Below are 12,642 nucleotides of genomic sequence, written 5' to 3'. Positions count from 1 at the left end.
CTCTAACATCATTTTCTCTGACCCCTTTTTATTGTTACTCTTTATACAAAAAGTATTTGTATGTTCTTTGCATTGCTGGTAGGGGGGATTAGTTGGGCTATCCCTTCAGTTTTCCTGTTCTCATATTACCTTTTATACCTCAGATAACCCCAGTCTTTCTTGACGGTAACTAATTCCCATCCACCAAAATCAAACAACGCAGTGTACAAAATATTAAAAATTTGGAGAAAGAAAATAGTAGTAGGTATGTGGGAGGCATCTCCCACTTGTTCCTATGCTGCTTTTCATATAGTGTAGAAAAGCTTGGCCTAAATTATCTTTCATCTTGAGCACCTATAGCTTTTTAACAATGTTTTTATTATAACTGAATTTCTTTAAAACAAAACATCTTGCTGTTTCAGTTTGTTATAACAGGATTTTACAAGTATACAATACACCAAAACTTTAGTAATTTGTAATTACAGGACACTTGGTATTCATTTAACCAGGTTTGAATTATCTGATCAAAAATGATAGTAGAACAGCTTGTGGATTTGGAAATAATTGCTTATAAATTAAATGCTATAGAAATCAGCAAACTTTTTATTGTATAAGTTTACTAGAATTTTTTAAAAATTGAACTACATATTCTTTTCTAGAGATTTATTCATAAATGATATAGGTCGGAACTTGACTTTTCCCTTTGTATACACTCCCATAATTTGTGGACAGTTTTTTCATTTAGCACTCTACAAGTAAAAAGCAATCTTTATTACCCATTTAAAAGTAGTCAGTAATCATTCCTTCACTTGATATGGAGAAAAGCAAAAATCTCAAAAGATCTTGGCTCTCTTTGCAATGCTTATGATAATATATGGTTTTTCTTTTTCTAGTTCTAACATTTTTAAGAGCCATCATATTGAGGACATCATATATTTTAAATATCATAAAATTAACCTCCAACTAAGGTATAGGAGTTTTTGTATCTACCCAAAAGGAGCACCGGATCTCTAGAGCTATTGTAGAGAACCATTCCCAATTTATATCAACCTTAAGGACTCAAATATTCTTCAAATAAGGGCTCTTAACTTACAATACATGACCTTCTCATTTAAATATTTCCATAACTATTTCAACATACATGGTTTCTTTTATGATCCTATGTATTTTATTTTATGTTTTTCAAGACAGTATTCTGAGAAGGGGAAGGGGTCCATGACACAAAAAATGCTAAGAACGCCTGCTGTAGAATAAGGATAGATGCTTGATTTGAAACTTACATGAAAACTTTTATATACACTTAACAATTACAATTATTTTTCAATTATGGAAAGAAAATAGTTTCCAATTAGAATTGAACAGATGACACTATCTCAAAACAAGAATAGTTCAAATTTTAGTGTTATAAATGTAGATACTAAAATTGTTGGAATTTTACCTGTTTTCTAGTTTATAAATAGTATAGCTGTTGTTACTTATGAACTTTGCTTTAAAGGAAATTTTATTTAGTTAGTTTTCTTTCTAAGTATATGAAAATCCCTTTGTTATCTCTTATTTGGTAATGACAGAAGCCAAACAGTTTTTCGAAATCAATCCTACTCATACTTGAATTAACGAATTAATTATTTAATTAATATTGGCTTTCTGACATAAGTCCTCCAGGAAAGATAGGAAAGAGAGCTAAGAAGGTAGACCCAGTTTTGAGGGCCCAGAAGGGCCAGAACGAGGCATCAGTATGACTTGAGTAAGGTTCGAAAATTGCTCCTCTGGCGAGTTACTATCTTCTAGAGGCATTGAGCCTTGCTTATAACACAAAACACAAAACAAAACAGGGGTCTTGACACTGGAGACTTGACTTTTCACAAAATAAATACCTCTATGCCATGGAAAGCTAAATTTTCTTACAATAAAATATCTTATTAAAAATATTTAAACGTACCCCTTCTAAAAATAATATTCCAAAGCACCCTCACCACTAGTGTGTAGTTGGCTGGTTTCCTATTTTGCTTCTTCCTAATAATCCCTGCTCTTTTGAGACTCAGACTTAGAAAAATATATAAAGCCAACTATTAAAATTGCCAGTGGCTTTTTTTTTTTACCATACTTATCATCTGGCATAGTTAAAAATCACTCATTTGAAACGGGTTATAGAGAATATTTTGATCATGGTCCTTAAATAGGCCTAGACTTATACCTATTTGCATGTAGTACTTGCTGCTTTAGAGGGAGATAAGCCTGGCCTAGAGTATGCATTAGTCAACATGCAATACCTAAAACATTTGTGAAGCACCCCCCACATACAAACACACACAACATTTACATGTGTTTTTAATAATATGTGCATATGTCCCTGCATGTTTTTGGTTGTGTGTATGTGTATATGTATATACATACATATATGCATGTGTACATATACATATGCATACACACATGCAAATAATTAAGCACACAGATATATAAAGTTTTAGCTTGAAAAATGATAGTTGTTATTCAGTTTCCTCCCACAGAATAATGTTGGAGATGATGAGAACTGAATTAAAGCTTACTTTCTTTCACAGAATTCCTCAGAGAGAGAAGACTGTAATAATGACGAGCCCCCTAGGAAGATAATACCAGAGAAGAATTCACTTAGACAGGTATGAAATTCACTCTAACTTTAAATACACACACATATTCTCTCTCTCTCTCTCTCTCTCTCTCTCTCTCTCTCTCTCTCTCTCTCCCCCCAATAGCAAAACAAAACAAACAACCATCCTCAGCTTTCTATTATCTGCCCTGGAGTGAATACTTAGAACTTAGACTGATGAGATATATATATTTCTAGCCTTTCAAAAAATCACTCAACAATATCTGTAGTGAACAAATACATGACAGTCAATTTCTTACATATAATGAAATCATAATGAAAGTAAGATTCCTTGTGCAGGAAAAAGAACTTAAATTTTTTCTTGGGCATAGTCAATATTTGGCTTAATTATAAAGGAAAGTCATTTATATAATTTGTTCATCAAGCCTGACAGACCTAAAGTAGAAACTAACTTCTTTTTACTTATGGGTGGTGCTTTTTCTCCTCTCCATCTCATTTTTCCCAGGGAGGCAGAACAGAGAGAGACAGAGACAGGGATGGAAAGAGAGACACAGAGTAAGTTGTGTATATGTGTTGGGATGTCATTGATTCTCCATATCTTTTCCAGTTTGCTTCAAAGGTATACACATTTTACCTGTGAAAGTTTAGTTTTGTGGTGCTCCCCCCCCCCCTTTTTTTTTTTTTACAGAAATAAGAAATTCTAAAAACAACAGAGAAAGTCAACATGATCATGAGAACATCCTAAGGGTGGAAAGAAGTGCTTTTCTCTCTGTTACTACTGTTTTGTACCATCTTTCCTTGGTAGCAAATGAATACACAAATAAGTTGCTTCCAAAAGCCATAGTTTCTGTGATCTTAACTTAGATTCCTACCCACTTGGGTGGTGAACCTCATTTTCGTTGTATAGCACTTTCACTGAAGATGGTTTTCAAAGGGGCCAACAGTTACCAAAGGGCCTCAATAGCTAACTCTCTTGCATCTCCCTGTCTTTCAATCTGTCTCTTCTCTATATGTCCCTGTCTCTCTAAGTAAGTCTCTCTCTCTTTCTCTTTCTCTCCCTCCCTCTCTCTCTCTCTCTCTCTCTCTCTCTCTCTCTCTCTCTCTCTCTCTCTCTCTCTCTCTCTCTCTCTCTCTCTGAAAAATGGAGAGGAGAAAAAGCACCATTTGTAACTTTTTGAGGTCAGTTTCATTTTGGGTCTGCCAGGTTTGATAAACAAATTATATAATATTCAGCAGCAGCAATTTCAATTTATATGGTGTCATGGCACTGTCCTGGGCTCTAGTTTACATATCAATATGTCTATAAATAGATAACAAACATACACGTATATGTATACATGTTACTTTCAGGAATATATACTTAAAGTCATATCTTTATTTTTTTATCTACTGTGTATTTAAATTCTTTTTCAGTAAGTACTGTGTTCCATTTTGTAAACAAATTGTCCTAATGCAGTTGGTTCATTTTAGTAGATTTTGGAGAGAGTTGTTTGTTTGTTTTAATTAGTATCAGTAATATTGAGATATTTAGATTGTAACTTGGTCACTTGAAGGTGAAAAGCTATTTATCCTGTACATCTGAATAGAAGTACTTTATTGAGTTAGATAAAATTAGAGGTGGGTATAACTCTTATATGGAAACAACTGTCAGTTAACAATGACATGAGAAAAAAAAGTTTTGGCAACTTTATTTAAGCTAACAAACGAATTTTCACTCTGCAAAGTTATAAATTAATTTTAATAGGCTGGTCCAGATGGTCCATTTGGAAAATGGATAGGCTGATCTGTTGAAAATTAAACTAAATTTATCTCTCTCAGACTTCAAACTGAAGCAAAAGAGAAAATCGTGCCCATTAAGTCCAGCACATACAGATGGACCAGCAGGTCACACATGGGACTAATCTGATTCATTTAAAAAATAAATGCATGAGTTATTGAATTATTTTACAGTTGCAAGTTGTGTTGTATGCAGTATTTGAAAGGGATTGAATTTTTTTCTGTACTTTTTTTTTAGCAGCTTTTCCCGCCTCCCCCCCATTTAATTCAACAACTTCCTTGCCCACCCTCTCTCCAAATGACTTTTCTAATACCTATCGCTCAGTGTCGAGATCCAAGCACTAGAGATTAATTAGGTCACGACGCTTTTTCCTCCTCCCTCCTTTGTCAAGGGTTTTTATCTCTATTCTCTTTATGAAGAGCATGAACTCAGTGTTCTCCAAAAGAGAAATGGCCTTTAGAAACAGGAAAGTAAGAGATCCTCCTGGGGCTCTCAGAGCCTTTTAGCTCCTGGGTGTTTAAACAGCTCCATGAATGTAGATTTGTAAATTTATTGCAGTGCCATCTGGTTTTTTGCTCCAACCAGATTACTGTTGGCTTGTAGCTGTCTATTGTGGTGGTCACTCCCTAGGAGCTTGCCCTCCCAATCTTAGGGATGAGTGATGAATAGCAGGGGTCAGCATAAGCAGGTCACAGGGCAGCTGTCCAGGACTGCCCTGAACTTGATTACCCCACTTTTGTGGTTTTTGTTTTGTTTTTAAAGATAAGGCATAGTGCAGGTTGTTTAAACTCCCCCTTCCCTCTGTTGAATGGAGTAATAATGAAGTGCCATTTGCTGTTATTGGTTTGTTCAGCAGACAAGCTCTGTTGGGGAAAGATGTGTCAAAGGTGCCTTGTGGGCTAGTACTATGTAAGCAAGATTTGAATCATGTAAGCTGTACTTCAGGTCAGCCCCCTAACTTGGTATTGTTTATCCAGAGGATTCTGATAGGATTTCAAGAACCTCTTCTATGTTATTAGAAAGTTTTATCTTTCCCTTTTGCGATGTATGAGCATAGTTACATTGTAACCAACCTAGTACCATTTTAAACTAAACTTACAGTTTTCAAAGATTATTTGAAATCTTTTAAGATCCTTGAGAAAAAGGCCATTACCGCTGTCACAATATTAGCTTAAGTATTTGAATACTGAAAGTAGTAGCCCAGAGACACTACTTTTTTATCCAGACAAGTCATTTGGTCTGCCTGATTTCTCTTGTTTCATTTCTAACAGCAGGAAATAAGGGAAACAGGAAAGAGAAGCAACATACCCTTTTAGTGGAAAGTTAATGTCCTTTCACTTTTATAAATTTCACCTGTCCTTTTGATTCTAAAAATATGGATTACAATTTGACTGACATCTGAAGTGGCCAGAGTTTTCTTTCTACTTTTTCCCTCTAAGGTGTTAAGTCAACAAAATGTATCTACTGCTTCCTTCGTTTTTTGTCCTGTCTATAAGCAGGGGAAAAGCCTGGGGAGGATATATTAAAGTACAAGTTACCTTATGAAAATATAGTCTTATGATATACTAGTTCTTCTTTTGCTTCTGTATTACTGCTATTAAGATCTGTCAGCCCAGCCTTTCTCTGTAATTGAGTAAATTGTGACCGCTGTCTAATTCTTCCTCCACCCCCCTGCCCTTTGTGTATGTGTCCACTTACCATCCTGAGAACGTGGGCAGTGATAAATAAAGCATTCATCAGAGTTCTCTAAACTCTTTGAAAGCAGCATGATGCCAGCCCTCTAGTTATATTTCTTTAAGTGTTTACGTTTTTCTGTATTCTTTCTCTTGTATGGCTGGAACCCTGGGGATGCAAAGCCATGAGAGAGGCCAAGATGCTAACAAAGTAGCTGTCCCCCTTGTTAGCTAGTTCCTTTATTCTTTAAAAACAAGATAAAAACCATCTGGCTCAGGGCATTACATTTTCCTCCCCCGTGCACCTCTATAGATGGAGAGTTCACCTGCAGTGAGGGTTTACATTGATTAGGGAGGGAGCAGTAATTCAAGCCTCCATCCTCTTCAAGGATACTTTGCAGTCTTTAAAGGTGCTGACCCACTGAGTTAAACTGTCAAGGGAGGATAAAAAAGTAGCTTCATCCCAGGAGGTAACAGCTGCCAGGTTTTCAACACCTTGCACGCTGCTGGAAAAATGTCACAATTGTCAGCAGAAAGAAAAATGACTTGGTTGTCATCTTCTGTTAATGACAGGACCTTATAAAAGAAAGGATTTAAACCTCTTAGAAACAGCAAGTAGTTGTTTTCCCTGCTTTTCCCTCCCGCCCCCCCCCCATCCCCTTTAAAAATTTTAAATCCTGGGTTGTTCCAAGTAATCAATGTCTTGGAATGACTCCATAGAAGCAGCAACAAGCAAGTTACATGAGTTTAAATAGCCCAGCGTAAGCATGGCAGTGCAGTGGGCATAGATCCTTTACACAGTTGGATGAGTAAGAGGAAAACATAGCACATCACCAGCACACAAAATGACATTATAGTGTGTATTAACAAAACAACAACAAAAAAAGTCAAATTCATAAGCCAGTGAACTGAAAGAAAACATACTGTATTTCTGCTCTTTGGAGGACAATTTGTTTTCAAGCAGCATCCAGATGGGTAAATACCACGACATTTCTTTTTTGCGAGAAATCCAGTTCTTCCTTAAAAAAAAGAAATCTAGCAGCATTTACTTCATTTAATAGCTGTAGTGTTTGGATATGATGGCATTCCCTTCTTTCTGATTTGATTGATGAAAAAAACTCCAAGAATTTAATGAAGTCTTTGATATCAGGCAGGAAGATTTTTTTCCTATTTGTTTTAGGTTAGTCATTTTAATTGTGTTGAGTAATTAGAAGGTACACACAGCCAAGGGAGCTTTGTTATGATAATTGCTCAAGAAAAACCCATTCCCTAACCTATCTACCACTGACTTGTGTTAAAGCACTTTCTCCCTCTAGTGGTAATATTAAGGACTTTGGCTTGGCACTAAGCAAGGTGTAATTGCAATATGACAAACTATGCTTAAGGGACTCTCCTGTAAATACTTTAGTTTGGATTTTGGCATTATTTCATTATTTTTTTTTCTTTAAAAACTTGTAGGCTTTTTTTTTTCCTAGAGTGCATTGGGCTTCTGATAGGGGAAAAAAATGCCTGAAATGTTTATTAAAAAAACTCACAATGCATTCTGGGTAATGTTTTGCAGCTTGACTTAATTTTAGTCATCTATTTTAATTACCTATTTATAAAAATGCTTTTGTATTTGTAGACATTATTTAATACTTTGGCAGAAGCACCTCATTTGAAATAAATAAATAAATTTCATTTATTTTAAATAGTCCATGTAAAAGACCTTAAAGGTAATTAATGCAGGTCTCCTAAGTGAGACAAAAGTGATCTTCCCAAGTCTGATGAAGTGATTTGTTTATATAACTTCCCGCTTCTGCTGTATTCTTTAGAGTCTAATAACTTAAAAAAAAACATGGCTGGCAATTTGTGCCTAGCTACAAAAACTCTTCAAAAAGAAGCAATTTAATAACCAGCTTTCTTAAAATTACTTGGAGGAAGGAAGACTATATAGGGGGTTGGTATTTTTGTTTTATTTTTATTTCAGTGTAACCATTCCTTGATAAATTGTGTAATCACAGACTTAGTAGGGAAAAATATTATTGAACTCCTGGGTTGCAGTGACCATAAAAAGTATATTTTCATACAGAAGCTTGAGCTACTGTGTATAAATTATAAAGGAAATAGCATTTATGCTTGTCAAAATCCATATGGACCTAATTCTGTTTTGTATTCAACACTTAATCTGGACACAGCATTTTTTTTTAAAAAGACTGTTGTGCCTAGCTGCACAAGTTCTAAAAGAACCTACCCTAAAAGCAATACAGGATGAGATCAACTATAGCTATGCAGTTACTGAACCAGATTTGGTAGCATCTGTGAGGTATTTTTAAAGACGAGTTCCTGCTTGCCTAAGATGTAGCTTTGCACTTGCTTTTTCTACATCACGTTCTTGGTCCTGACATAATTGGATGCCATCATGTAAGGTTCCCCAACCCCTGTCTCTCACCCATTTTCATTATACTGTATCTTGTTTTGCTATAGGGTTGCTGAACAGACCTCTGAAGCAGCTCTTTGCAAGGTTAAAAGAATGCAGCCAAGTAACAAGTTTGTGTCATTTTAAATATATACCTCCTAGTAAATAAGGAGAAGTCTGGCAATCAATCCCTTTTAGTGTGTTATATGTTTCACCTGACAACTAAACCTTCTATTGATTAGCCATTACTTTGTTAGATAATCCTATGTCATTGAATCCATTGTAAAAAATTAAACTCTTTAAAATGTTTTACCCTAGCAGCAGTGGGAAAATTGAAAACTTGTTCAGAATTACAGCCTGCTTTCACAGAGAAGGTAGTTTTCAGCAAGCAGGCGTCTCACCGGTTTATGCTTGCGTGCTTTATATGCAATATAAAACCTTATTAAGGCACTCCAACGCAGAATTCTCTGCCTCTGGTTCAGAAATGAAGCCACCTTTTCAAACATTGCAGTAGTGCAGAAACCTATCTTGCCTGTGGCTATTTTGAGTATTGACTGATTTGCGTTCCACCTTAGAAGTGTTGTTGTAATAGTAAGACATTGAATTTACTCCCCTTTCTCTACTGAGATCAAAGGGCTCCACAAGTTTTAACTCATTGATTCTTACAAACAGACAGCAGCAATATACCCCATTTTACCAACTAGGGATAAAATAGTCAAGTAATTTGCCTCTAGTTTCACTTTGGTAAAAACCCCCACATGCAAAAGAAAGAAATTCTGATTTGCCAAAAAGTTGCAATTTTGGAGGAAACAAAATAGCCTTTAACAACTTTCTGCTTGCTAAGACTTAAATTTCAATTTCAGTTCTTTACAAAGTGTTAATGACCTCTCAGATGTCTTAAAACAATCCAGGGATCTTTTGCAGCTTGTATTTTTTATGATGCAGTAAATGTTTTTTGTGTGAACAGTTGCAAAAGAAATATTGAACCCTGAGCACAAAACAGAAGTGTTCAAATGCACTCTGTCAGAACTTTTTAAATATTTATTATGCAATAACTACATTTTAACCTTAAAATTATATGCTTAATAAAACAATTGGATTGATATCTTAGGTGAGTAAATTCAGAAAATATTAACTTGGCTAAATCGAAAATAAACTTGATGTTGATGGCATAGTAAAAGTAGCTACATACCTTCTCTCTTCCTGAGAGCTTTCCTTATCTAATTCCTGAGAGAATGAATTAATGTAAAAGAAGAAATCCACTCAACCTTAATGTGAGCTATAAGAGGAATTATCTGAGTTTCTTCTTTGTTTCTACCTAGCGTTATTTTAAACACAAAAATAATTATATCATCCGCATCATCTTCAGATACAGTAGAACTGTTCTGGCATTGGCCAGAGTTGTAATAAGTAATGTGCAACTTGCCACATGTACATGTTTCATCTTCATCTTCATCTGCCATACTGCAGTTATGTATATCCTGAACAGCAACACCAGTCATGCTTAACTGCTGATTTTAATATACTGACATATTCATTAGGGACTAAAATTAACCTATCAAATTATTTTCTTTGCCCCATCCTAATTTGGATCTTATCCTTTTCTAACAAAATTGGAGACTTAACACATGTCATATCATCACCTGGAAGATTTCATGACTTGTTTATCTTTTTCTCAGGAATAATATTAAAGTTTGTTAGAAATGTTCTCTCTTGTTTCCCTGAACCATAAGCTTACTTCTCCCTTATTTTAGGCCTTTTAAAATAAAGATGGAATAATAATAACAACTGGCATTTATATAGCACTTTAAGGCTTGCAAAGTACTTTACTCACGGTATCTCATTTGATCCCTTCATCATCCCTGAAAAGTAAATTCTATTGGCATTATCAACCCTGTTTCACAGATGAAGAAACTAACATACAGAGGGGTTATTATAATTCTACCATGATCATGCAGTCAATGGTAGGGAGGGGCTTCATCCCCAGGTTTCTCCCAAGTCCCTGTCTGATGCACTTCTGTCATACCACACTGCCTTAGATTGAAATCAACAGATTATTCCCAGGGTAGGAGTTGCTCTGTATTTAATATGAACCCAAAGAAAAGATTGTGAATTAGAATTTTTAAAATTTAGAGATTCAAGATTAATGAAAGAATTTAAAAGATGGTTCTTTGTTTTATGGAGAAGCTTGGGGTTATTAAAAGCCCAGAGGCAATTCGAGGTACTTTCTTCCTATTCAATTCAGGTTCCTGTTCATTGCCCATCTGCAATGTCTAGCTAAGAGCTAGGCTGATAAACTTTGTGAGCTCTTCATTTAGATTTATATCTTAGTCTAGACAGTATGCGTTCTTCATCCTCTTGGTTTCTCCTCTTTGTCTAGTTGCACTGAACTCTTTGAGTGGTTATGGACCTTGCTTACTTAGGAACACTACAGTGTACAATCAACCAAATGATATCTACAAAGAGGAATATTTGAAAGACCTCACTATCTATAAGGAATCCTTCTTCCATTAGACTCTGTGCTGAACAGTCTTCAAGATGGCACCAGGGACCTTTGGCAAGAGTATGTCCCTCTAATTTATGCATCGATTGATAATTAGCAAACAAAGTTGTTACATCTTTCAAGGAATTTTATATGGTTTTGACATAAGTATAAGGGATACCTTGTGGTAGGAGAGCTTCTACAGAATTGTTTTGCTCTAAGAATCACATTCTTTAGTCATCAAATTCTAATGCTGAATATCATGGGCCATCAGAGTCTCTGAAAAATTAAAGTTTTTGGTCATCCAAAGGGCAACAGAAGAGCCCATGGTGGGCATAAATAGGCTACAACAATAGTATCAAACTCGGAGAAGGGAATCCCTGTGGGCTACATATTGATTTAGAAAACCACAAATTAGCATTATCCATGTTGTATTTCTATTAATTTTGTTAAATGGTTTCCCATTTACATTTTAATTTGGTGGAATTTTGAGGTTGAATTTCACCCCTCTGGTCTGTAAAATTATATCTTAGGGTCATAGATGTAGAACTAGAAGGGACCTCCGAATCCATCCAGCAGACTTCCTTATTTTACATATGGGGAAACTAAGGCTTAAGGAGGTTACATAGATAATAAGCCCAAGGTCACATAGATAATAAGCCTCAAAGGTGGAATTCAAACCTAGGTCCTCTAATTCCTGAGCTGATACCTTTTCTACTGAACCACGCTGCCTCTTCACTAGTGAAGGTTGTCAAGGAGAAGCAAAACAAAATAGATCATCAAAGAGGTGTATTACCAGAAAAAAGAAATGGACTGGTCATAGATATAATCAATGGACAACTCATATTCTCCATTTGTATTCATGCAATGTCACCTTTAGAAGAAATTCTTCAGTATGTTCGATGGACCATTTTGGAGGATCATGGGATCATAGATCTAGAGTGGGAAAGAATTATAGGATTTCATCCTGGACCAGAGTTGCCCAGGATGAAAATGCATGGATGGGTTGAAATATACTTGGATAAATTGCCCATGTCACTGAGCTCACAACTCCATCAAAGTGGGACTTTTAGCAGTTTTCTCTGAAACTTTCAAAAAAATATGTTCTCAACATATAGCGCCATTAATTCTTGAGCCTGATTAATAATTGTGGTTTACAGGTACAAGTAATGGTTCATTGTATGTGGGACATAAAGTAAAGGCAGAATAATAGAATTATTTCCCTTGTACTAAAATGTGAAGATTCGTAAGGTGAGTAGTGTTTCTGTATTGAAACTTTTTTTAAAAAAATCTTTTCACAGACTTACAATAGCTGTGCCAGACTCTGCTTAAACCAAGAAACTGTATGTCTAGCAAGTACTGCTATGAAGACTGAAAATTGTGTGGCCAAAGTAAGTAATATTGAAAATTAATAGTATGCCAGTTGGTATCTAGGAGAATTATTTTCATCCAGGGTGGCTGTAAACAAAAGTTACTTTAGGGTTGCCTATTTTAGAAACGATACAGCTGAACATCATTTGTCTGTCATGTTGTTATATGATGAGTTGCAGCAAATTATATGAGAAATTAGGTTTTCCAGTGCTTCAGTTACATTGGAATCTGTTGCAAGGGTTTTATGTCAAGATTTGTCTCAGATGAACTCTCATTTGTTGCCTGGATGGTAGTAAGTGGGTAAAATGCCATATACTGTCATTTTACAAATTAATTTAAGGTTTTAATATGTGAATAAGTAAAGCGTATGTTTAT

General features: G+C 35.4%; 1 protein-coding gene across 5 annotated transcripts in view; it reads left to right on the top strand.

Moving 5' to 3' along the window:
* Positions 1-12,642, top strand: part of BTRC (beta-transducin repeat containing E3 ubiquitin protein ligase) — a 191,493-nt gene that overhangs the window by 97,510 nt on the left and 81,341 nt on the right. For all 5 annotated transcript variants that reach the window (XM_036734773.1, XM_036734776.1, XM_036734777.1 and 2 more), the window contains 2 exons: positions 2,538-2,615; positions 12,198-12,287. In XM_036734773.1, coding sequence (XP_036590668.1) covers positions 2,538-2,615; positions 12,198-12,287 — 168 coding nt within the window. The remainder of the gene's footprint in view (positions 1-2,537; positions 2,616-12,197; positions 12,288-12,642) is intronic.

This window comes from Trichosurus vulpecula, chromosome 8 (genome assembly GCF_011100635.1).
Source record: "Trichosurus vulpecula isolate mTriVul1 chromosome 8, mTriVul1.pri, whole genome shotgun sequence".
Taxonomy (NCBI): Eukaryota; Metazoa; Chordata; class Mammalia; order Diprotodontia; family Phalangeridae; genus Trichosurus; species Trichosurus vulpecula.
The sequence above is the reverse complement of the archived record's forward strand: the minus strand, read 5'-3'. Positions and strand labels throughout refer to the sequence as shown.